The sequence below is a fragment of the Schistocerca serialis genome, chromosome 2 (assembly GCF_023864345.2).
Source record: "Schistocerca serialis cubense isolate TAMUIC-IGC-003099 chromosome 2, iqSchSeri2.2, whole genome shotgun sequence".
Classification (NCBI taxonomy): domain Eukaryota; kingdom Metazoa; phylum Arthropoda; class Insecta; order Orthoptera; family Acrididae; genus Schistocerca; species Schistocerca serialis.
The window spans coordinates 1,059,361,124-1,059,384,990 of NC_064639.1; the positions used below are offsets into that span (position 1 = coordinate 1,059,361,124).

The window sequence follows — 23,867 nt, forward strand, 5'->3', positions numbered from 1 at the left end:
TACTCTGCCTTCAGTTGTATGAATACAGTTTCGGCACACTACACTGGTAATATTACAGGCAGATTTGATGTTTCATGGTTTCACATTATTTATAGTAACTTACATATCAGAGAGTGGACGTTGAAATGCGGATGCATGTCTCATTTCCAGCAGAGAACCATTCGCAGTGTAAGTTAGTGAGGGGGGGCATCACAGACAGCGCCATCGTCGGCGGCTTGGAGACGCTTCGGAGCGCCGTTGTCGTGGAAACGGTTGCTAGCTATAAACGGCGCGGCCGTCCCGTGTAGCCGCAGTGGCCGCCAGCGTCCCCGCAGCTTAGCACAGCACAGCACTCGCACAGCCTGAGCTAGCGCTGCTACAGACGCGTGTGTGATGCGGTGCGGTAGGCCTCCTAGGGGCAGCAGGTGAGTAGCGCGCACCGAAAACTTGCGATGGACATGTGCAAGTACACTTGCGTGCAACGTGCTCGCCTGTGGCTCGTGAGCTGTTCGGGTGAGAAACTGACACGGAGAGCCTCGCTTGAGCATTCTATGAGCCACGTTGGTCGCGAACTCGTATACTCGTAAATGTACACGTACTTAAAAGGGGTTCATCCCTATCTCACATGTCAACCACGAACCTTTTTGTATATTAGTGCTGTTTTGACGGGTGATTTCTTGCTTGTAAGACAGAGCTATGGTTAAGGCTGACATGCACAACATTTTTGTTCTTCAGCACGAATAAATCTGCAACAGTTATCTTGACATGGGTAGTTTATTAATCCCGCACTATCTCTCGGAATTCCACTCATTTTCTTCATTTATACTTAACGAATCGATCGAGAGAATCACCCTAGCGATCCACAACTGTTCGGAGAATATTTGTTGTAATGTACTTCCACATTAAATTAATTATTATCGTGATGTTTGTGGCGTGCTCGTATAGCGTAAAGTGCAGCGCGCTAGCGTACGAGATTAATCGAGGCTTATGGAGATGTAACAAAGGACGCATGTACAACCACACCGTGATTCACGACACAACGTAGTTTTCTAGCCTAAAAAGGTAGGGTTTCATGGACGCGTTATTGACTATATCTACAGATGAAGTAATGTCATTAATGTGACATCACTGGACGCAACAGAGATTTAATCTGTGGGATGTGACTTAACCGTTTTCAGTGATTTGTGTAATTCTTCTGTTATGGTTACACGCACATGCTGTTACTGTTTAGAAACTCTAACACTTTAAAACCAATGAATCTGTCTTCACTACTTTGTCTATCTTTCCTGAAATGAATATTTGGTTTATAAGACCACGAACAATGCTGTTTTAAAAGCAACAGTTCTTTCTCTAATCAGTGAAAAATTGCACTAGAAGTATAACTAAACAGACAACGTTTTTGGCGTGTAGTTAGAGTGTCAAATAACTTGCGACGTTTCATTGATATATGCTTAGGTAGTATGAAGCAACATAAGTTCGTTACATAAGCGCATAATATTAACACCGAAACTTAAATCGTGAATGTATTTACATACTTTCTTCCACAAAGGAAGCAGTAATTAATCATAGCATTTGGATTTATAGAAGGCTGTCGTCATCTAAATTGTGTGGCTAAATACATATACGAGTATAGTCTATTGGAATTTTCGTGGTAGTTATTAAGAGAACTTTTCGCTAAAATAATTTGCAGCAACGTCCTGATTTATTTAACGTGTATGAAGCCTCAGGTAAGTGAAAATACCCTTTCTCAGTCATTACTTATTTTAGAAATGGCATTCTTTGAGTAAAATATCTTGTTTCTACACTTTATATCGAAGGTGTACATACACAGGGCGTTGAAGTACTTCAGAGGGAGAGGAACGTCGGGAACATGTCGGTAATATAAATGGGAAAAGGAGTGATAAGGAAAGTGAAAGTCAACTGGCGAAATTTCGACGCAAGTACTCTTAGGAACAACTAAAGATACATTATTTCTATCATCGTATATTTTACTACTTCGTAAATGTAAGAACAAGCATTTTGTAAGTCCACCATATACAAGAAGTGCTGTCAGTAATAACATCATTACGAAATTAAATAAAAACACTTTTAAAAGTAAAACGTTAGGAAAGATATGCCGCCAGAAATATTCCTCAGCTAACTCCACGAGACAGAATGAACTTCAGAGAGCGGATTTCTCAGTGTGATGTAGCAGTGTTTGATAAGGAGTATCAGTACACAGATGATTATAAAATGATATCTAAAAACTTCGAGGTACTGTCTAAGGTGCTGGGTTGGATTTACTGCAGACAACAAATCTCGATTGGGAACATGACAGAAGGGATTAATAGCATCAGCTTCTGTGCCCCACAGCCCAAACCCCACATTAATTGATCTGAACCCGCTAGACTTCTTTCTCTAGAGACAATTGAAGAGTGTTGGCTACAAAACTCGGCTAGAATCGGACAAGGATTTAGTTGTCAGTGTAAATGCTGCGAGTGAGAATTGTCCCTCTGAAAATGGTTCAAATGGCTCTGAGCACTATGGGACTTAACTTCTGAGGTCATCAGTCCCCTAGAACTTAGAACTATTTAAACCGAACTAACCTGAGGACATCACACACATCCATGCCCGAGGCAGGATTCGAACCTGCGACCGTAGTGGTCACACGGTTCCAGACTGTAGCGCCTAGAACCGCTGTCCCTCTGAGACTCGAATCCTTCAGTGAGAACGTCATCAGACGCTACATGGTCGTGGTGCCAATTTAGAAGCAGAGACTTTGATCTCTTTTTGTAATTGTGTTTGTTTCCTTTTGGCAGTAGCCCAGACAATCTTTAATACTTACTCTTGTCTTCCTCTATAAAACGTAGAAAAAAGTTTTTGAGCATCCTGTGCATTGTTGCATCCAGCTCTAAAGACACTGAGATATTCCAGTAACCGTAACCGTAACCCCAAGACAGAAAAAGAATGAAAAGGGCCCACCACGAAGGAATCATCAAAAGGGGACGGAAATCCGAAGAAGTGATGTACATGTACACACCAAAAAATGATCACAGTTTCAGAAAATGTTATGATTTATTCAAGACAAACAGTTTCACAAACTATGCAACTGAATAATACGTTGGTCCACCTCTGGCCCTTATGCAAGTAATAATTCGGCTTCGCACTTATTGACAGTGATGTTGGATCCAGAATGAAATTTTCACTCTGCAGCGGAGTCCCGAGTTCGAGTCTCGGTCCGGCACACAGTTTTAATCTGCCAGGAAGTTTCAGAGTTGTTGGATATCCTCATAAGGGATATCGTGCCAAATTCAGTCCAATTTGCGCCTTAGTTCGTCAAAATCCCTAGCTGGTTAGAGGGTCCTCTCTATAATGCTCCAAACGTTCTCAGTTGGGAATAGATCCGGTGACTCTGCTGGCAAGCCAGGGTCTGACTAGCACGAAGTCGAGCATTAGAAACTCTCGCCGTGTGTGGGCGGGCATTATCTTGCTGAAATGTTTCCCCAGGATGGCTTGCCATCAAGGGTAACGGAACGGGGCGTAGAATATCGTCGACGTATCGGTGTGCTGTTAAGTGTGCTGCAGACGACAGCCAAAGGCCTTCTGCTATAAAAGGAAATGGCACTCAAGAGCATCACTCTTGGTTGTCAGGCTGTATGGTGAGCGACAGTGAGGTTGGTGTCCCACCACTTTCTTGGTGTGAGGTTTTCGGGCACCAAGAAAGTGGTGGGACAGCAACCTCACTGTCGCCCACCATACAGCCCGACAACCAAGAGTGATGCTGTCTCTGGTCTTCGGGGCTCAGTTCGAAGCGGGACTCACCAGTAAGAGAATTCTACTCCACTGAGTGAGATTCAAGGCCGAAGACGTGTCTGGCGACGCTCCAGACACAGGTGGGATACCAGCGTGATTTTCGCCCGACAGCCAGGAGCGATAATGTGGGGTCAGCAGTGTCAAACGTTGTCCTGATGCTCATCGCACTGCGAAATATCGTTTTCGACCGCGAGATGTGTGGGAATCAAAGCCCCGAGGAAGGTGTGGTTTCAGTAACGGCGTTTACGCCTCCCATAAGGCCTTTCCGTGTCGATTCTGAACGTCGGTTTGTCTGCAATGTTTTTCTTGGCCACCCATAAGAAAACCGCGTCTTTTCAAGGCTGGACGTTGCGGTTCTGGCCTCCATAGCGGAGGTGTCAAAAAAAGAGGTAAGACGTGGATAACAGGGTGTGCGACGACTTTATCATAATGCGACACGTCCACGGAGACGATGGGCAGAATTGTGGTGAAATACCGTGCCACTGTAGCATCATTAACCCACCCTACGCCTCACGTGAGCTTCTGAAGTGGGCCCTTTTTTTCGCATATGTCAACACCTTGCTGTTTGAGGAATCGCCGAGCCCCAGGCTGACGTTGCAGGGTACCACGCTTTTGTACCATTCGTAGGTAGTTCGTAAGCACATTTGAGCCAAATTTCAAACTTCTACGTCGCAATGGGAAACATTTACGTGGATCTTTTGGTTGTGTTGCTCATTGTAGATCCTATGACAGATGGAATCTCCGTAATTCAGAATCCTCTCATGAGAGATGGATCACTTATAAACCTGATGTCGTAGTTGCCTGAGAACTCGTTCAGAAACTGTACCATACACAAATGGTTCAAATTGCTCTAAGCAGTATGGTACTTAGCATCTGAGGTCATCAGTCACCTAGACTTTGAACTACTTAAACCTAACTAACCTAAGGACACCTCACATCCACACCCGAGGCAGGATTCGAACCTGCGACCGTAGCAGCAGCGCGGTTCCGGACTGAAGCGCCTAGAACCGTTCGGTCACAGCGGCCGGCGTACCAAACACAGCCCTAAAACTATTATACATTGATCGTAACTTGATATTGTAATGAAACCTGACACGTTACGGCCAAATTTAAAAAACTACATCGTGTGTCAAAACATGGTCCATAAATAATGCAAAAAATACGAATTTGAAGATGCACACAAGAAATAAGGATTCTGTGCACCTCTAGGGATAGTCATTGCAGTTTGCCGGCCGCTGTGGCCGAGCGGTTCTAGGCGCTTCAGTCTGGAACCGCGCTGCTGCTACAGGTGCAGGTTCGAATCCTTCCTCGGTCATGCATGTGTGTGGTGTCCTTAGGTTAGTTAGGTTTAAGTAGTTCTACGTCTAGGGGACTGATGATCTCAGATGTTAAGTCCCATAGTCCTTAGAGCCGTTTGAATCATTTAGTCATTGCAGTTTAGTTTCTGTTGTAGGATATTCGAAAATCAGGCAGAAGTGCCTTCGTGCGGAGCTGTGCTGGCACTAGAATAACACTTCGTCACCAAAGTCGGAGTCACCTTTTATCCTTGCCGAAACTTAGGAGCCTTATGCAATATAGCCTAATAAAGAAATGGAACAAGTAGGCTGAAACTGACATCTGCCTCTTGAGTCTGTATACATTTTTACATTCGTAAATCCACTCGTCGCTGACGCTTGTGTTATAGCTGTGATGCTCTTGTACAGTCACAACGTTTTAATACGTATTTCCTTCAGTAATTTAGTGAGAAATATACTGATGAGAGCCGGCCGCGGTGGTCAAGCGGTTAATGCGCTCAGTCTGGACCCGCGCGACTGCTACGGTCGCAGGTTCGAATCCTGCATCGGGCATGGATGTGTGTGATGTCCTTAGGTTAGTTAGGTTTAAGTAGTTCTACGTTCTAGGGGACTGATGACCACAGATGTTAAGTCCCATAGTGCTCAGAGCCATACTGATGAGACAAAATACAATAATAATCACTCACCGTGAGTTTGAGCGACGCGTGGTGGTGTTGTCGACACATGACGCGTTTAGGAAAACATACGAGTGGATCAGAGACGAATAGGGACCCATTCTTGTAACGGTGCAGGGTGCAAATGAGAGGCACCACTGACAAGCAACTTTGAAAGGATTCCTATGGAGCTGAACCTGCAAACGAGTACCTTGCAAACTACAAAGTGGTCGGCTGTTAGCGAGCTACTGTCGTGAGCATCTGTGGAAAGTGGCCAAAGGACTGACATATCACGAGTAGGATGTTGGACGTCCACGCCTCATCAAGGAAGGTGGTGGTCGGAGGCTTGCCCACTCTGTAAAGTATGATAGGCAGCGACCTATTGCAAATCAGACCACAATGTACAATGCTGGGGCAAACACAAGTGTTTTGGAGCACACCGCTCAGCGCACATTGCTGAACCACAACAGACGACCCTTATGTTTTTCCACGAAACCCCAATGACATCGTCAATATCGATTGCAGTGGGTGCAGGATCATTGGGATTTGACCGTGGAGCAACGCAAACGTGGTGACAGGTAGAAAGAATCACGTTACACCACGTCGATCGTAGTGCCCGGGCACGCCGTCATCCATGTGGATGGATGCAACGGGAGACGAACGTAGGCCGGTGAGATCACTGTTATGCATGATGACTTCCCTGATGGCCATGGCATCTTCTAGAGGGATGATTTTCCGTATCTCAAGGTCCGAATCTTCTTACAGTGTTTTGAGGCGATTGATAGTGAACTCACATTGTTGTCTCGGCCACCAAATTCTCTTGATGTAATTCCGATAGAACATGTCAAGGGCGCCTGCTCCGCGCCCACAAACTATTGGTTTGAAATTTTCTAGAATTACCTGACCAGTCCGTAGATATCTGGTGTCACATACCTCCGGAAAGCAACCAAGGACTTTTCGAACCCACGTCATGCAGAATCACTATTGCATTGCGTTCCAAGAGAGAAACTAAACGCGGTTAAGTACATTTTACCTCAGTCATCTGTTGCTAACCTAACGGAGCTATGGAACTTAACATCTGAGATCATCAGTCCCATAGACGTAGAACTACTTAAACCTAACTAACCTAAGGACATCACACACATCCATACGCGAGGCAGGATTCAAACCTGCAACCGTAGCAGCAGCGCGGTTCCGGACTGCCCTAGAACCGCTGGGCCACAGCGGCCGGTCCTAACTGAGAAAATCGCATTTTCCATCTGCTTGTCAACAGAGTAAACTGTGTTCTGTGTGGGGACCGACTCGTCATTCGCCAAAATTAGCGTGATAAAAAACCTAAGAGCCCAACTCTGGTTGGCCAGTGTACAAGACCAGTCGTTGTCTATCCGACGTGCGGATTACACTTGTTCCGGCTAACCTGATGCCTTACAAACTAGCACTCTACTCGTTAAATAATAACACTTGTTCTTTCTTCTGGAGTTTCTGAACATATCAGGTGAAAAATCGAATATCCTCGGTAGACGTCACGCTAATACCGTGTAACACTGCCTTTAGACGTGGTAATCGCCACATTTCGAAGAAGAAAGTCTACAAGTTTCTTTGGGAATGCCACACCCAGCCGAGGCTATACCTTTACGCATAGATCCCGTCAAGCTATCAAAGAGTCTAGTCTTGATGATGGTTTTAATTCAGCGGTGAAGAGAGTCCACAAGCTTCTCAAGGTATTCTATAAACAGCTGAAGCTGATCATTGAAGATTAGAACACACAGAGCTACCAAACGGCGGCGACGTTGATCAGTACGTCAACCACGGTACCAAATAGTCGCGGACATTTCCTATGGGATAAATGGCGGTTGACTTGACGGGACACTGTAGGTGCGTTTGAGCGCCTCAGTATTCATCGAACAAGAAACGACTTCGTGCAGCACTACGATACGAGAGTATCCATGGCATACTTATGAAGAAGATGTGGGCTGGGAGAATGTGCACGGTGACCTCATTAAATAGTGCAATGTCATCATGGTATAAGAAATATTCCCAAAATATCACCGAAACATCTTCGGCCTGAACTTCTTCTCGCCCCCCCCCCCCCCCCCCCCCAACACACACACATTGGGCAGTAGGTGCTATCGAGGCATTGCATCATTTGAAAAAAGGCAAAACCGTTACTGGTCGCAACATAGTACTCGCTTCCTTTCCCCCATTGTTCGTTAATGAGCTTTTTGCCACAATAAAGGCATGCAGCTTCTCGTGCCGCTATGCGCAATGGCCTCTTGCAAGGTACGCTACTCCAGAAGCCCACCGAAATGATTTTCCTCCGCAGTGTTAGCTCGGAAGGAGCCTGATATGGACCTGCATTCACTGAGAACATCAACTACTTTCGGGCTTGAAACCGACTGCCATTGACAAACCGTGACACTTGTCTACGACCGTTATCGGTTAGATTATTTTTACGACCTCCTCCGTGTTGCATTTCTGTGGGTGGTGCGCCATTCCTTCTAGGCACGCTGATGTACGAACAACACAGACAACGTCCTTCAAAACGTCCAAACACGATAGCTCCTTTCTTCCATTCTGTCACTTCCATAAGCCCGGCTCATGTTACTGTGCTGATCCCACGGAACCGACACAACACTACACTGCCCTAACTTCTACATCAACATCTACATCTATACTCCGCAATCCACCATACGGTGCGTGGCGGAGTGTACCTCGTACCACAATTAGCCTCTTCTCTCCCTGTTCCACTCCCAAACAGAACTAGGGAAAAATGACCGCTTATATGCCTCTGTACGAGCCCTAATCTCTCTTATCTTTGTGGACTTCCCGCGAAATGTAAGTTGGTGGCAGTAAAATTGTACTGCAGTGAGCCTCAAATGCTGGTTCTCTAAATTTCCTCAGTAGCGATTCACGAAAAGAACGCCTCCTTTCCTCTAGAGACTCCCACCCGAGTTCCTGAAGCATTTCCGTAACACTCGCGTGATGATCAAACCTACCAGTAACAAATCTAGCAGCTCGCCTCTGAATTGCTTCTATGTCCTCCCTCAATCCGACCTGATAGGGATGCCAAACTCTCGAGCAGTACTCAAGAATAGGTCGCACCAGCGTTCTATAAGCGGTCTCCTTTACAGATGAACCACATCTTCCCAAAATTCTACCAATGAACCGAAGACGACCATTACATGCTTGTCCCACTTCATATCGCTCTGCAATGTTACGCCCAAATATTTAATCGACGTGACTGTGTCAAGCGCTACACTACTAATGGAGTATTCAAACATTATAGGATTCTTTTTCCTATTCATCTGCATTAATTTACATTTATCTATATTTAGAGTTAGCTGCCATTCTTTACACCAATCACAAATCCTGTCCAAGTCATCTTGTATCCTCGTACAGTCACTCAACGACGACGCCTTCCCGTACACCACAGCTTCATCAGCAAACAGCCGCACATTGCTATCCACACTATCCAAAAGATCATTTATGTAGATGGAAAACAACAGCGGACCTACCACACTTCCTTGGGGCACTCCAGATGATACCCTCACCTCCGATGAACACTCACCATCGAGGACAACGTACTGGGTTCTATTACATAGGAAGTAATAGCATTGCTGTGCTACACGACTGGATATTACCAGTTCTGCACCATGTACAGCGCTCCAAAGTGACCAATCTGCTCTTTTAGTGATGATTAATACCGGGTGGCGCAGGGAAACGGGAAATTTCGAAATAACGTCATTTCCATGAATAAATTCATAAAACTAGTAATTATTTAACGAACGTGAATTTATTCAGTATGCCATTATTCAGTATGTCTTTACAATCAAAATGTCCAAAAGTGTCTCTTTACTTTTTAAAGATGACATCGGAAAGATGTGCTCCCATTCGGCGTTCACACTCTAACAGCCTGTTATGAAAACTCTGGAATGCGCGGTGTAGCAAATATTGTGGAATTGCAGTGACTCCGTTTTCAATGTTCTCCTTCCGTTCATGGATTGTTGCAGGACGTGTACGATACACCTTGCCTTTAAGATATCCCCGCAGGAAGAAGTCGCACACGATAAGATCAGGGGATCTCGCAGGCCATGCAATGTCACCGTTAAGTGAAATAATGCGTCTTCCAAACAATTGACGAACTGCTGCCATCGATTGTCGAGCAGTGTGTGACGTGGCTCCGTCCTGCTGAAACCACATGTTTTCGACGTTAAGATTAAGCTCGTACAGTCTCGGCGTAAAGAATGTTTGAAGCATTTCAACATGTCGAGCGGATGTTACTGTCACTGCATTACCATTCTCACGTTCAAAAAAATAAGGGCCGATAACACCATGACATGATACAGTACACCATATTGTGACCTTGGCGCTATGTAGTGGTCGCTGGTGAAACTAACAAGGATTGTCCTGTGCCCAATGACGAAAATTCTGTCTGTTCAAGAATCCGTTCAGGTGGAAATGGGTTTCGTCTGATATCCGTAAGTTACCAAGGAAATTCGCGTCCTCGTTGATTTTAGGCAATATCTGGCTACTAAACTCCATACGTGACGCTGAGTCTTGTTTATGTAAGTGTTGCACAATCTGCAACTTATAGGGATGGAAGTCTAATTCGTGCAGTATTCTTTGTAAGCTTCGTCGCTTAATCCCTAGGGAAGATGCATGCTGTCGAACGGAGCGGCGAGGACTTCTCTCGATTGCAGCTCTAGCAGCTGCAATGTTCTCTGGGGTACGTACCGTTGGAATGCCACCTGGAGATTTCTTTTTCAAGGCAGATCCTGTTTCTTCAAAACTGCGCACCCACGTTGTAATCGCATGCGCAGATGGGACACGTCCATGACGTCCAAGCTGGTAATGCTGTCGAAATGTTCTCTGCGCGGCAGTCGCACTACCATTTTTGTAAAACGCTCTCACAGCTACTGCACGTTCCGCACCAGTCCAGTTCTCCATGGCAATGCGTTCACATCAATTGTGCAAAGTTTGGAACATCTGCCGGCGCTACAGTGTTGCCAACTGTAACGTTCAAAACTTCCCGTTCCCCTGCGCCACCCTGTATTTAGTGCAGTAATCATAGACAGATCAAAATTAGCTGTACTTGAAATCCTTTAATAATGTATTTGTTTACCGAAACAGTTTAACTACAAATTCGCACGAGTTCCGCCACAGCATGAGGAACGTTTAACACTCGGCGTGTTGACCACAACGTGTCTTTTAGTGAAATAGACGGTCGTCATTAAAAAGAACGGAATGTAAAATGTGACGCATAATGGGCCCTTATATTAGGTGGAAATACGCTCTTAGCAAAGCATATATCTTCACACGAATATACGAGTTTTTCATAGCGAACTGAGGAGCGGTAAATTTAGCAGAATTTTCGCGCACTTTCGCCGGTGGCATAATTTAGGGAGCGAAGGTCGGCGGCGCGGCAGACCCACGTGACGCCAGCAGGGCCCTGGCGGCTGCTCTACACGTGTGCGCGCGGCGCCGGCTGCCGACCGGCCGCCATTGCTGACAAACGGGATGTTTCCTCGCAGCCGGACTGCCGCACGTTCCTGACGCAAAGCGGTCCTCTTGCCTCGTACCTGCCACCGTCTGCGCCGATCTTCGTCATCCCGCCTCTCTGAACGAGTCTCGAGCAGAAACCGTGAGAGAGTCCATTCAGCAAGCTACTCCAGAACAACCAAGACTACAGGCCTGCGCGCACACTTGTGACGTCACATACTGATGGCCGGGTCTGTATCGGAACGCTCCTGTTAAGCACTCTGCAGCTATACGAACTTTTACGAGTTTTAGAGCTGAGACCGCATAGGGATTCTCGTGCTTTCCTCTTCTACATGGCGTTGTAATGAAAGTATGGAAATCCCTATCATTGCGTTAAGTAAGTGAACAAAACTGCCCTATGTTACTTCAAGATGTGAAATTATTTTGACGATTTGCCTTAAATACGCGTTTCTAGGCTTGCATACAAACTGTAATTTTAAATTTTACTTCAGGAGCTAGGTTTTCTTGCAGTAAAAAATCGGCAATACGCAACAACAAGCAGACGTTTTCGATTTTAAACAAAGCAGCTGGAACTCCTACAGAATTTAAGAATTTGTTTCCCCAGTTATTTTCGTAAATTTTTCTCTCCACTTCAAAATTTGCTGACCTCACACGAAACTGAAATCATTCGACGAAATGGAGCATATCCTGACATAATGTTTAATAAATCAAAAAACCCGAGAAAATATTCTATTTCCCTGTTCTCCAGAACTTTGGAACCTTAAACATGAAAAGATTATCAGTAAACTCTTCCGGGCTAAGTTGCCGTGGTCGATCTGTAGTACTTCTTCTCCCTGTCGTTTCGTTCTCAACTACCGAGAACATCTTCTGTGGTGAGTCGATGAAAAGATTGTTTCTCCTATATCCTTGACTGAAATTTGTGTCACAGTGTGCTGTTAATTTAATCACAATGCACTTACCTCGAAATTCTGCTTTCTGTACTGCTTAATCTGTCGAACACTGTGTGGTGTGTGTACTGTAAGACCTTCGGTACACACACTATCAAATTATTTGACTTGTCGCTCTAGCGAAATAGGCGAGTCTCAGCAATATGTCTCGTGGTCTTATCGTGGCGTGTTTATCTTCTGCCGTTAGGTCAGACGATAGAAATGCCACTTGCACGCTTATAGTAGCAGATTGACTGTGACCAACTTTAAACAGAACTTGATTAACTTTCACACACATTTATTAAAATAATAACAATCATAAACCTTACTTAACTTGATTCTGGATGTTATTTACAATTGACAATCTGAAGTTCCTTTGGTCTTGGTACGTTAATCTTATTCCCACATATCTCTGATACTTGATATAGTGTCTACGCATTTTTCTTCATGGCTATCTACAGGAATATAATAATCTTATTAGGCGCAGACTGAAACTTGACTACAGACTAATGCAGACTAATGGAGACTGGTACAGACTAGTGCAGACAAATGCAGACTAATGCAGACTGACTAATCTGAGGTCTGTACACTCGTTATAATACCTCGCGCGTTCATGTATCACTGCGCGAGTGTGATCCGTCAGGAGAAAAGGTTCTACGTTAGCAGCAATCTCATTGGCTGCGTTACATATTAATACGTGGATCGGCGGAAGCAGAATTTGGTCCGTCTCTAAGGCAGCGCCATCTCGTAATGCGGAGACGGACGAGCGCTGTGCCTGCGCTGTTGTGCTTAGCGGGGCGCGCTCTAGTGGGAAAGTTGTGTACGCGCTGACTACGCGGAACTATGTACACAAGAGTAAGTGAACAAAACTTCCCTATGTTATTTCAAGATGTAAAATTACTTTGACGATTTGCCTTAAATACGCGTTTCTTGGCTTGAATACAAACTGTAATTTTAAATTCTGTCTTTTACCTCAGGAGCTATGTTTTCTTGCAGTAATAAATCGGCAATATGCAACAACAAGCAGACGTTTTTGATTTTAAACAAAGCGGCTGGAGCTCCTACAGAATTTAAGAATTTGTTTCCCCGGTTATTTTCGTAAATTTTCCTCTCCACTTCAAAATTTGCTGACCTCACACGAAACTCGAATCATTCGACGAAATGGAGCACCCCCTGACATAACGTTTAATAAATCAAAAAACCCGAAAAAATATTATATTTCCCTGTTTCTCCAGAACTTTAGAACCTTAAACATGAAAAATTGTTTCCCTTGTATCCTTGACTGAAATTCGTGTCACAGAGTGCTGTTAATTTAATCACAATGCACTTACCTCGAAATTATGCTTTCTGTACTGCTTAATCTGTCGTACACTGAATTTAGTAAAACAATTTTCTAAGGTAGTATACTCAAATTGAAATTATTTCTGAGTAGCTGTATATGTATAACTGAACCAAATAATTCTGTAGAAAAGTATTGGAAACTCAATAATCTGGTAGGAATGATAAGGAATACTAAACATTTTCGAGCCGCACTCATTGATATAACTATTCTGTATGACAATAGTTGCAAATATGAGAGACATTTCACAGCCAGCTTCATATTAGCCTCGCAGCAATGGTCCAGAATTAAGAAACAAATTATACTGGTACATGATACATAACTGCTTTTAAAAATAATTGGAAAATGTGGTGCTATGGAAACAAATAACACGCTATAAATTTTTTGTCATTTACTTACCTTTGAATGATGCGTAGACACAAATTCCTGTCTGGGAATAGCTGCAGTCCAGCGATTTCTCAACTCCACACACTTGAAAAATCGAAACATGTGCACTATCATGCCTTTTTGGGATTTATAATTTCCCTGACAAAAAGGGAACGCAACACTTGTATCCCATACTTCGAAGAACTGTAGGCGAATACGGTATGAAATATATATCAGTTTCACGTGGCACACACTTTCAACACAACATACACGCCAACAGGACTGCCGACTAAAGATAAGATGACCAACAGTTTGTGACGTCACATGCCAATATGGCCGCTGGGCGTAGGCCTTGTATCTAGAAGGCTTTGTCTACTCCCACAACAGTACAGGCACTATTAGCTGCAAGTTCGGGTCGAGTTCTGGTCGTTTTGGAAGCCTTCCTTGACTGTTCAAGTGGGTTAACAGTGAAGTCGTAGGATTTTTCTTGTACAATATAAATAATTTTGTATTAAAGAAGACAACCCACCGAAAGCAGAAGCTATGTGTTGTCGATAGGCATACACAAAAGAAAGAAAACATGCCAGCTTTCAGACAGACACACACACATGCCCCTACATGGTGCCAGCTGAACTATCTCTGCATTTTACTCCAGATCGTCAAAGGAAAACTCCGAAAGGTCGCAACTTTTCTCTCTTTTGATTGTGCCTATCGACTACTCAATGCTTCTGCTTTTTCAGTGAGTGGTCACCTTGAATCCAAAGGTATTTACGAAAAACAGGAAAGCCATGAGTGGATGGGAGACACCGAAGGCAGGTTCAGATGCCTAATTGGAAAGTTTTCCCCTATTCTTCACACCTGCTGGCACGTGAGAGCTGTGTGCGTAAATGTACCGGGTGATCAAAAAGTCAGAATAAATTTGAAAACTTAATAAACCACTGAATAATGTAGGTAGAGAGGTAAAAATTGACACACATGCTTGGAATGACATGGGGTTTTATTAGAACAAAAAAAAGTTCACAAAATGTCTGACAGATGGCGCTGGAAACCAAAACGTCAGTGACTGCGCATGACAATCGTGTATAAAAGGAGCTGTAATGAGAGAGAGAATCAATCCTTCCAAAACCCAGGCGATCATTGTAGGCAAAACCACCCCTTCCTTCCGCCTCCTTGATTTCTATCTCACCATCTATGGCCGTCCCATTGCCCTCACTCCCACCCTTAAGTACCTTGGCGTCACCCTCGACCGTCGCCTCTCCTGGACTCCCCATCTCCAGACAATCCAAGCCAAGGCACGTTCCCGCCTCCGTCTCCTCAAGCTCCTTTCTGGCCGTACGTGGGGTCTGGACCCCTCCACCATCCTCCACACCTATAAATCCCTCATCCGCCCTATCCTTTGTTATGCCCATCCCGCATGGATCTCCGCTCCCCCTACCTTTTATAAATCCCTCCAAATCCTTGAACGCCATGCTCTCTGCCTCGCCTATCGCATCCGTCTCCCCTCCCCCACGCGGATCCTGTATGATCTCATCCCCTTCCCCCACCTCCTCCTTTTCCTTGAAAGGATACGGATCGTGTACACCTCCCGTAAACTTGATCCTCCTCACCCGCTCGTATCCCAGATCCTCTCCCGTCCCCGCCCGCTGCCGCGCCTGTATTCCCACGTCCCGCCCAGTCTCCATCTCTCCACCCTCCTTACCCTCTCCCAAGGTGGCTTTCGCCAGCTCCCTCTCCCTGATGATGTCCTCGTCCCCTCCATCTACCCCTCCTATCAACTTTGACCCAGCCCCGCCCCTCACTTCCGGTGTCCTTTCCTTTCGGCACCCTCCCTCCCCTCTCTTCTCTTCCCTTCTTTTTTCCCTTTCCCAGTCCCCTCCCTCCCCCTCTGCCCCCGGGCTTCCTCTCCCCCTTCCTCCCTCCCCCCCTCTCTCCCCTGCCTGTGGCATCTCTACTCTCCCCTCTTGCTCTCCCACTCCCCTTCCTCCTCCTCCTCTCTTGGCAGGTCCCTGGACTCGCACACGCAAAGTGAACATTCGTGCGCCGGAGATCATCGCCTTCTGTGTATCGTGTGTGTGACGTCGCTTAGTGTTTTTGGTGTCCGCCGTCCCACTACTACGTTCACTTGTGCCGTCGGATTCGTCAGTGTTCTGTGCGCCGTGCCAACGTGTTTTCAGTATTGTTATCGTCACGTGTGAACGACTCCGTGTTTTTTGTGTCTCTGTGACCTTTCTCTTTTGCCCGTCACTTTGTATCATTATCATGCTCCGTTTCCTCAACTATTGTAAACGCTATGGCTGAAGAGCGGCGTAGTGTGCCGCTGCCAGCCTACCTGATTTTGTACAGGCTTTAAAATAACAATAAAGTAAAAAAAAAAAAAGAGAGAGAATGAGATGCGCCAGCAGTCGCAGCATGTTGACGTTTCCTGAAAAGGCGATTTTAGTGAAGCTGTATTATCAGAATGGGGAATGCGCTAGTTCAGCGTTATGATGCTATCGCCATAGGAAGGGGATTCGATGGGTAAAGGTCCGTTGACAAATGCAGCTGTGGCGAGAATGATTTTGAAGTTCGAAGCCACGGGTTGTTTACACGATAGACCCCGTAGTGGCCGACCGAGCACAAGGCGTAATGCTGCTCAGACAGTTCAGGAAGAAATGGAGACTGTAGCGGGTTCGTCTATTCACGGGGAAGTCAGTGCTCGTCCAGTCGAACGTCGCACCTTCATTCCATACACTACTGTTTGGTTGGCACTGAGGCGTACCCTCCGATGCTAACCGTCTAAAATCCATCGGCATCATGAACTGTTACCTGGCGATTTAGTGAAGCGGAGGCCATTTGCGGTGTGGGCGTTTCAAAAGATGGAGGAAGATGACGATTGGTTGAGTAACGTGTTGTGGACCGACTAAGCTCATTTCACGCTCCGAGGGTCTGTCAACTCCTACAACTCCAGAATTTGGGCTACCGAAAATCCTAGAACTGTCATGGAAACTCCATGCATAACGAAAAAGTCACGGTATGGGTTGGATTTACCACATCTACCGTTATCGGGCCTTTTTTCATCGAGGAAATGTGTGATTCTGGTTTTTTAACTGCTACCGTGACGGGTGAGAGGTACGCCGATATGTTACAGAATCGCATCATCCACAGCCTGGCTGATAAACACGTGCTGGAACGTACGATGTTTATGCAGGATGGCGCTCCACCCCATTTTGCTAGATGCGTGAAAGATCTGTTGCGCGCGTCGTTTGGTGATGATCGTGTGCTGAGCCGCCACTTTCGTCATGCTTGGCCTCCCAGATCCCCAGAGCTCAGTCCGTGCGATTATTGGCTTTGGGGTTACCTGAAGTCGCAAGTGTATCGTGATCGACCGACATCGCTAGGGATGCTGAAAGACAACATCCGCCGCCAATGCCTCACCATATCTCTGGACATGCTTTACAGTGCCGTTCTCAACACTATTCCTTGAATACAGCTATTGTTGAGGAATGATGGTGGACATATTGAGCATTTCCTGTAAAGAACATTATCTTTGCTTTGTCTTACTTTGTTATGTTAATTATTGCTATTCTGATCAGGGGAAGCGCCATCTCTCGGCCATTTTTGGAACATTTGTATTTTTTGGTTCTAATAAAACCCAGTGTCATTCCAAGCATTTGTGTCAATTTGTACCTCTGTAACTACATTATTCCGTGATTTATTCAGGTTTCAAATTTGTACTGACTTTTTGATCACCCGGTAAAGTTTAGGCGATTGTAATGGGTGTCTGCGGTAGTGCAGTGTAGGAGATTAGAAGGGCAGGGAGAGTGTCTAACCGGCTGCAGGCACGTGGCCTGCTCATCTCGAATATCACCAAGGGGGCTGATGATCACTCTTGTGGGATCACACGTGGTCGGCTGGTACCTTTACGACGAGAACGCGTGCCCTCACGTGTCCACAGGGACCAACATCGAGAAACTGTTACATCCGAATGCTCCACAAGTGTGTATATTGGACGATTCGACCAGCCTATCAGGTGGAGACCCACAGTGTTGCCCTTTCAAACTCTGTCTGGTGTTCATAACTCTGTCTCACAGGAGTACTGGACATCTCCGTGTCCTTCACTGTAACCACTCCACCTCCGACGCTGTTCATGCCTACCAGTCCTGGTAACAAAACTAAACAGGAACAGCACTAGTGAACTCCGTTCTACTTACAACAGGGAACTGCAACTCTAACCGTTTGTTCAGGATGGTCCATTGATAGAGACCGGGCCAAATATCTCACGAAATAAGAATCAAACGAAAAAACTACAAAGAACGAAACTCGTCTAGCTTGAAGGAGGAAACCAGATGGCGCTATGGTTGGCCCGCTAGATGGCGCTGCCATAGGTCAAACGGATGTCACCTGCGTTTTTTTTTAATAGGAACCCCCATTTTTTATTACATATTCGCCTAGTACGTAAAGAAATATGAATTTTTTAGTTGGACCACCTTTTCCGCTTTGTGATAGATGGCGCTGTAATAGTCACAAATCTATAAGTACGTGGTATCACGTAACATTCCGCCAGTACGGACAGTATTTGCTTCGTGATACATTACGCGTGTTAAAATGGACAGTTTACCAATTGCGGAAAAGGCAGATATTTTGTTGATGTATGGCTATTGTGATCAAATTGCCCAACTGGAGTGTGCAGCGTATCCTGCTCGGTATCCTGGACGACATCATCCAAGTTGCCGGACCGTTCGCCGTATAGTTATTTAAGGAAACAGGAAGTGTTCAGCCACATGTGAAACGTCAACCACGACCTGCAACAAACGATCATGCCCAAGTAGGTGTTTTAGCTGCTGTCGTGGCTAATTCACATATCAATAGCAGACAAATTGGGCGAGAATCGTGAATCTCAAAAACGTCGATGTTGAGAATGCTACATCAACATTGATTGCACCCGTACCATATGTCTATGCACAAGGAATTGCATGGCGACGATTTTGAACGTCGTTTACAGTTCTGCCACTGGGCACAAGAAAAACTGCGGGACGATGACAGTCTTTTCGCACGCGTTCTATTAAGCGACGAAGCGTCATTCACCAACAGCGGTAACGTAAACCGGCATAATATGCACTATTGGGTCACGCGAAATACACGACGACTGCTTCAAGAGGAACATCAGCGACCTTGGCGGGTTAATGTATGGTGCGGCATTATGGGAGGAAGGATAATTGGCCCCCATTTTATCGATGGCAATCTAAATGGTGCAATGTATACTCATTTCCTACGTAATGTTCTACCGATGTTACCAATGCATGACAGAATGGCGATGTACTTCCAACATGATGGATGTCCGGCAAATAGCTCGCGTGTGGTTGAAGCGGTATTGAATACCATATTTCATGACGGGTGAACGGGTCATCGAAGCACCATCCCATGACCCACAAGTTCATCGGATCTGATGTCCTCGAATTTCTTTCTGTGGGCAAAGTTGAACGATATTTGCTATCGTGATCCACCGACAACGCCTGACAACATGCGTCAGCGCGTTGTCAATGCACGTGCAAACATTACGGATGGCGAACTACTCGCTGTTGAGAGGAATGTCGTTACTCTTATTGCCAAATGCATTGAGGTTGACGGACATCATTTTGAGCGTTTATTGCATTATTGTGGTATTTACAGGTAATTACGCTGTGACAGCATGCGTTCTCAGAAATGAAAAGTTCACGAAGGTACGTGTATCACATCGCAAAAAACCGAAATACAATGGTCAAACGTACCTACGTTCTGTATTTTAATTTAATAAACCTACCTGTTACCAACTGTCCGTCTAAAATTGTTGGCCATATGTTTGTGACTATTACAGCGCCATCTATCACAAAGCGAAAAAAGTGGTCCAACTAAAACATTCTTATTTTATACGTACTACACGAATATGTAATAAAAATGGGGGTTCCTATTTAAAAAACGCAGTTGATATCCGTTTGATCTATGACAGCGCCATCTAGCGGGCCAACCACTGCGCCATTTGGTTTCTCCCTTCAAGCTAGAGAAGTTTCGTCTTTGTAGTTTTTTCGTTTGACGCTTATTTCGTGAGATATTTGGCCCGGTCACGATCAATGGACCACCATGTATATCTACCGCTGAGGTGCCAGCCCATCATTTCTTCTGGGTGCTTTACCTTCAAAATACCACTAAATATATCGTTTTCAGGAAATTTATCAGCACTTATGGGTGCTACATGTTGTTTAATTTGACAAGACGGATAAACGTGCGAGGGAACTGATAATGCATTTTTTAAGAATAGTGTAGCAAATGCTTTGTCAATTTCCTTCGGGATGTATCAGTAAAGATACAAAGCACACTAAGTATTTGGAGCATTAATTTTTCTGACACTATTTTCGCGAAGGAATTAATTATTCTGGTTCGTAGGTGTCACCTAATAAAATATTGCTTTCGCGTGCTGATCAGATAATTCTCGGCTTCACTTATTCTTATAGTTCATGAAATAACGCTTACAATTTAAACATGGTGAATAATCCTAAGTCATTTACAGGTCGGGAAAATGTTTTGTCTGAGTGCCACATGGCGAATGATGCAGACTGCGTGAATATCCAGGCACGCTGCAATTTTGCACTTGGAGACCAAAATTCTACACTTGGGTAGCACAGAAATCGCTGGTACAGGTAGCTTCGCTGGCTTAGTGTTTGACTTCTGCGGAGTATGGCGTTGACTGCAGAATTGACATTTTGTCCTCTCTCAGTACTCTCGCGCAGTAGCTCATAATAATTTTATGAAATACCCTTTGCCATCCACTGTATAGTGGCTTGCAGAGTATATCCAGGGTGGTCGGAAAGTCTAAAAAACTTGTAATGGTGATGGAGAGTAGGTTGTGCTGAGAAATAATTGCTAAGAAAAAATTCCGTGTTAATTAGCATGTAAGTTAGCCAATTAAGCTGCTGCACGCGCGAACTCAAGCGGCCCGCCATAGAAGATGTTGTCAAACATGTTATTTGTCTGGTTTCCTAAAACCGAACTAAAGTGATGGTAAGATCGAACCCGAGCAGTCTCGTGCGCTATCATCTACGCTGTTAGACCGACTGACAGTAATTATTGTATCTGGCGGGGGCGCTTTAATTTGCGGTCGTAACGGCCTGATCGGCTAACTTCGGCGCTAACTAAATCAGAAGCGGTGCATTGTATGGAATTTTTTCTTAACAATTGTTTCTCAGCATATCCTACCCTGCGACACACAAGCTTTTCGGACTGTTTATGATTCCGTATGTGTAGGTGTAGATGTATGAACACTGAATAACTCAGGTTAATCATTCAACAGGATTTGCGCACTGCTAATAATGCAAGGTTTCTTCCCACGCTGCACTGTGTATAGCTGAAAGACGATTCTCTACTCAGGTACACCTTATTACCGTACCTACTGACGTCAGATAACAACTCATCGATACTCGATGTTTCTCACCACAACTTCGTCTTCGTTACAACTTTTCGAACTTCGTCGATCTGAATACTACGTTTTTGGTCTAGAGACAAAGCTAACCTCACCACACCCCGTTCATCGACTCTTTTCTGGAGCAATGTGTTTTACTATCGACGTGGTCATAATCGACTTCTTGTACTAGCACTAGCTTAGCACCCGCTGCTTCCCTCGCGGCGACTGAATGCTTCGCACAGACTTCATTTTCCTTTAATCGACTTTTTATGTTGTTCGCAAATTTCAACAACTTCTTAACTTTTCACGCTAATTACGGCCACAGAAGCAAGATCTTTTCCGAATGTACTTCTAACCGAAGGTTTTTGTTAGTCATGCCTTTTGTGTTCTTATGGTAATATTTTCATAGAAACTTTCATCCCCTAACACATATTTCTTTATATCTAACTGAGAAGTCGAATACCAACGTTTATAGAGTTAGCTTTAAATTTTCTTTAATGTAAGGCAATATTGTCTTAAAAATTTCCATCCCCTATTTCACTGTCTTAGCGGCTGAATTTCCTACAACAGTGAAAGACGTCTTTCTTTAATTTCTAACCGAGAAATCAAATACCAGTTTTCATAGATAGACTTTCACATAGTATTTTACCTCCTTAGTGATTGAATTTCCAAAAATGCTGAAACAGGTAGTTTTTTATTTGCGACTGAGAGACCAAATAACAGTTTTCATAGTTCTAGCTTCAAAACTGGCTTATTAGCTCATCCCATATTTCACACCGTTAGGAGTGGAATTTCGAACATTTCTTTCTTAAGCGATGCCTGAAATATAAGATCGACAACCTCTCCAAATTTCAAGTTTCTATCTTTGGCGGTTTGATTTTGGCGGTGATGACTCAGTGAATAACTCAGACCCTATTCCACGCCCTTAGGGGTTGAATTCCCAAAAGCAGTGAAACGCATATTTCATTTCTGAGAAGCCAAGTACCAATTTCAAAGGTTTAGCTCTAAAAAATGCTTTCACAACGAAATATTTTATAAAACATTTACCCCCCTACTTCTCCCCTTTTCGGGTTGAATTTCCGAGAACACTGAAATGCACATTTTTTTAAAATTTATTTCTAACGGAGTAGCCAAATACAAATTTTCGTAGATTTACTTTCAAAAATGTTTGCTTAATGAAGTATTTCCACAATAGCTTTCATCCCCTAATTCGCCCCCATAGCGACTGGACTTCCAAAGACAATGAGACATATTTCTGAGACATTATTTACGGTCATAATGCAGACATTGGTAGCCAAAATATTTCCTTGTGACGGTACTATGTTCTCTTCACTTTGAGCTCTGCATTCCCCGAAACATAAGGCTGTATCCATCAAGTACGAGCTACCACTCCGCGCTATAACCCCGCTTGTGTCACAGTACATCCGCCATAAAGCTATACCGCCAGTCACTGTACGATCACTACCCCATAAAAGAACGATCTGGTAACGTTGAGGCGATTTATATATACTACACGCGAGCCTTCCAAAGTGCAGTTTTTCCATGCTACTGTCCCTTAGGACACGAAACATTTCAGTGAATTATAAAGACACAGAGAGCCACCACGTAACGACTTCAATCAATAAACCGCCAACTTCAACAAAATACAGTTTCAATTTGCTTTCACTTTTACCCATGCATTTTTCTATATTATTGTACCACGATCAGTGTATTCCTTTACATAGTTTTACAATTGCTTCTATAGGAGCCCTACCTACCTTGGATGACACACTCACTTTTATCTGTTTGTCATCTTTATTCTTGTCCATTAAATTTGCACCTATGGTATTCAACTAAATTAAGGCGCATATTGGGAGTTTCAACTGCGCTTTTCTCTATAAATTGGCCTCAAATTAATTATCAAGTAAAGACTCGCATAATGTAACGAGTTACATAACAAATAAAAGTCTCATTTCTGTGAGTATTTGCATTAGATGCCGAGTATTAGCTTCAAGCATTCTTCTGAAAAATGCTTCTTGTTCCAGAACCCACCAGAATGAAGACTACTGAAGAGAAGAGTGCAAGCACACCTCGTGTGAGGTTAGCAGTCCTGGGGCAGACCAACGTCGGGAAGTCTGGTAAGTAGGCCGCACGGTGATTGTAATGTCTATGATAGAAACTTACTAACAGTGAGGCGTTCTGCACCCTTCTGACGACAGGAAGGTAAACTCTTACACGTTGCAGTCACCTTTTGCACCGCGGACGTGCAGGCAGAGTGTCAATAAAGTTCTGAAAGTTACTGACGGGGATGTGGAGCCATATCGGCTCCAGTGCTGGCCAGCTGCGCTAAGTTTCATGTTTGATGACCCATACCGCGAACAGCCCGATCTAGATGGTCCCACAGTTCCTCAATTGGGCTTAAATCTGGTGGGGCGGGGAAGGGGGGGGGAGGGGTGGTAGCCAGGGGAGTGCCATAAATTCATCGTGGTGCTCTTTTCGAATCACGCATGTATACTGTGAGCCGTGTGACACGTTGGATTGTTCTGCTGGTAGATGCCATCGTGGTGAGGAAAGTAAACTGCATATGGGAGAGGACGTTGTCTACAGATGGAGGATACTTGAGTT

The 23,867-nt window shown here is 44.6% G+C and overlaps 1 protein-coding gene across 1 annotated transcript in view; it reads left to right on the forward strand.

The window, feature by feature from the left end:
- Window positions 1–300: 300 nt before the first annotated feature.
- The window catches only part of LOC126456623 (ras-related and estrogen-regulated growth inhibitor-like), a 165,138-nt gene continuing 141,571 nt past the window's right edge, over window positions 301–23,867 (forward strand). Inside the window, exons 1-2 of the mRNA XM_050092367.1 lie at window positions 301–404; window positions 23,288–23,380. Of these exons, the coding sequence (XP_049948324.1) occupies window positions 23,299–23,380 (82 nt within the window). The 5' untranslated portion in view covers window positions 301–404; window positions 23,288–23,298. The remainder of the gene's footprint in view (window positions 405–23,287; window positions 23,381–23,867) is intronic.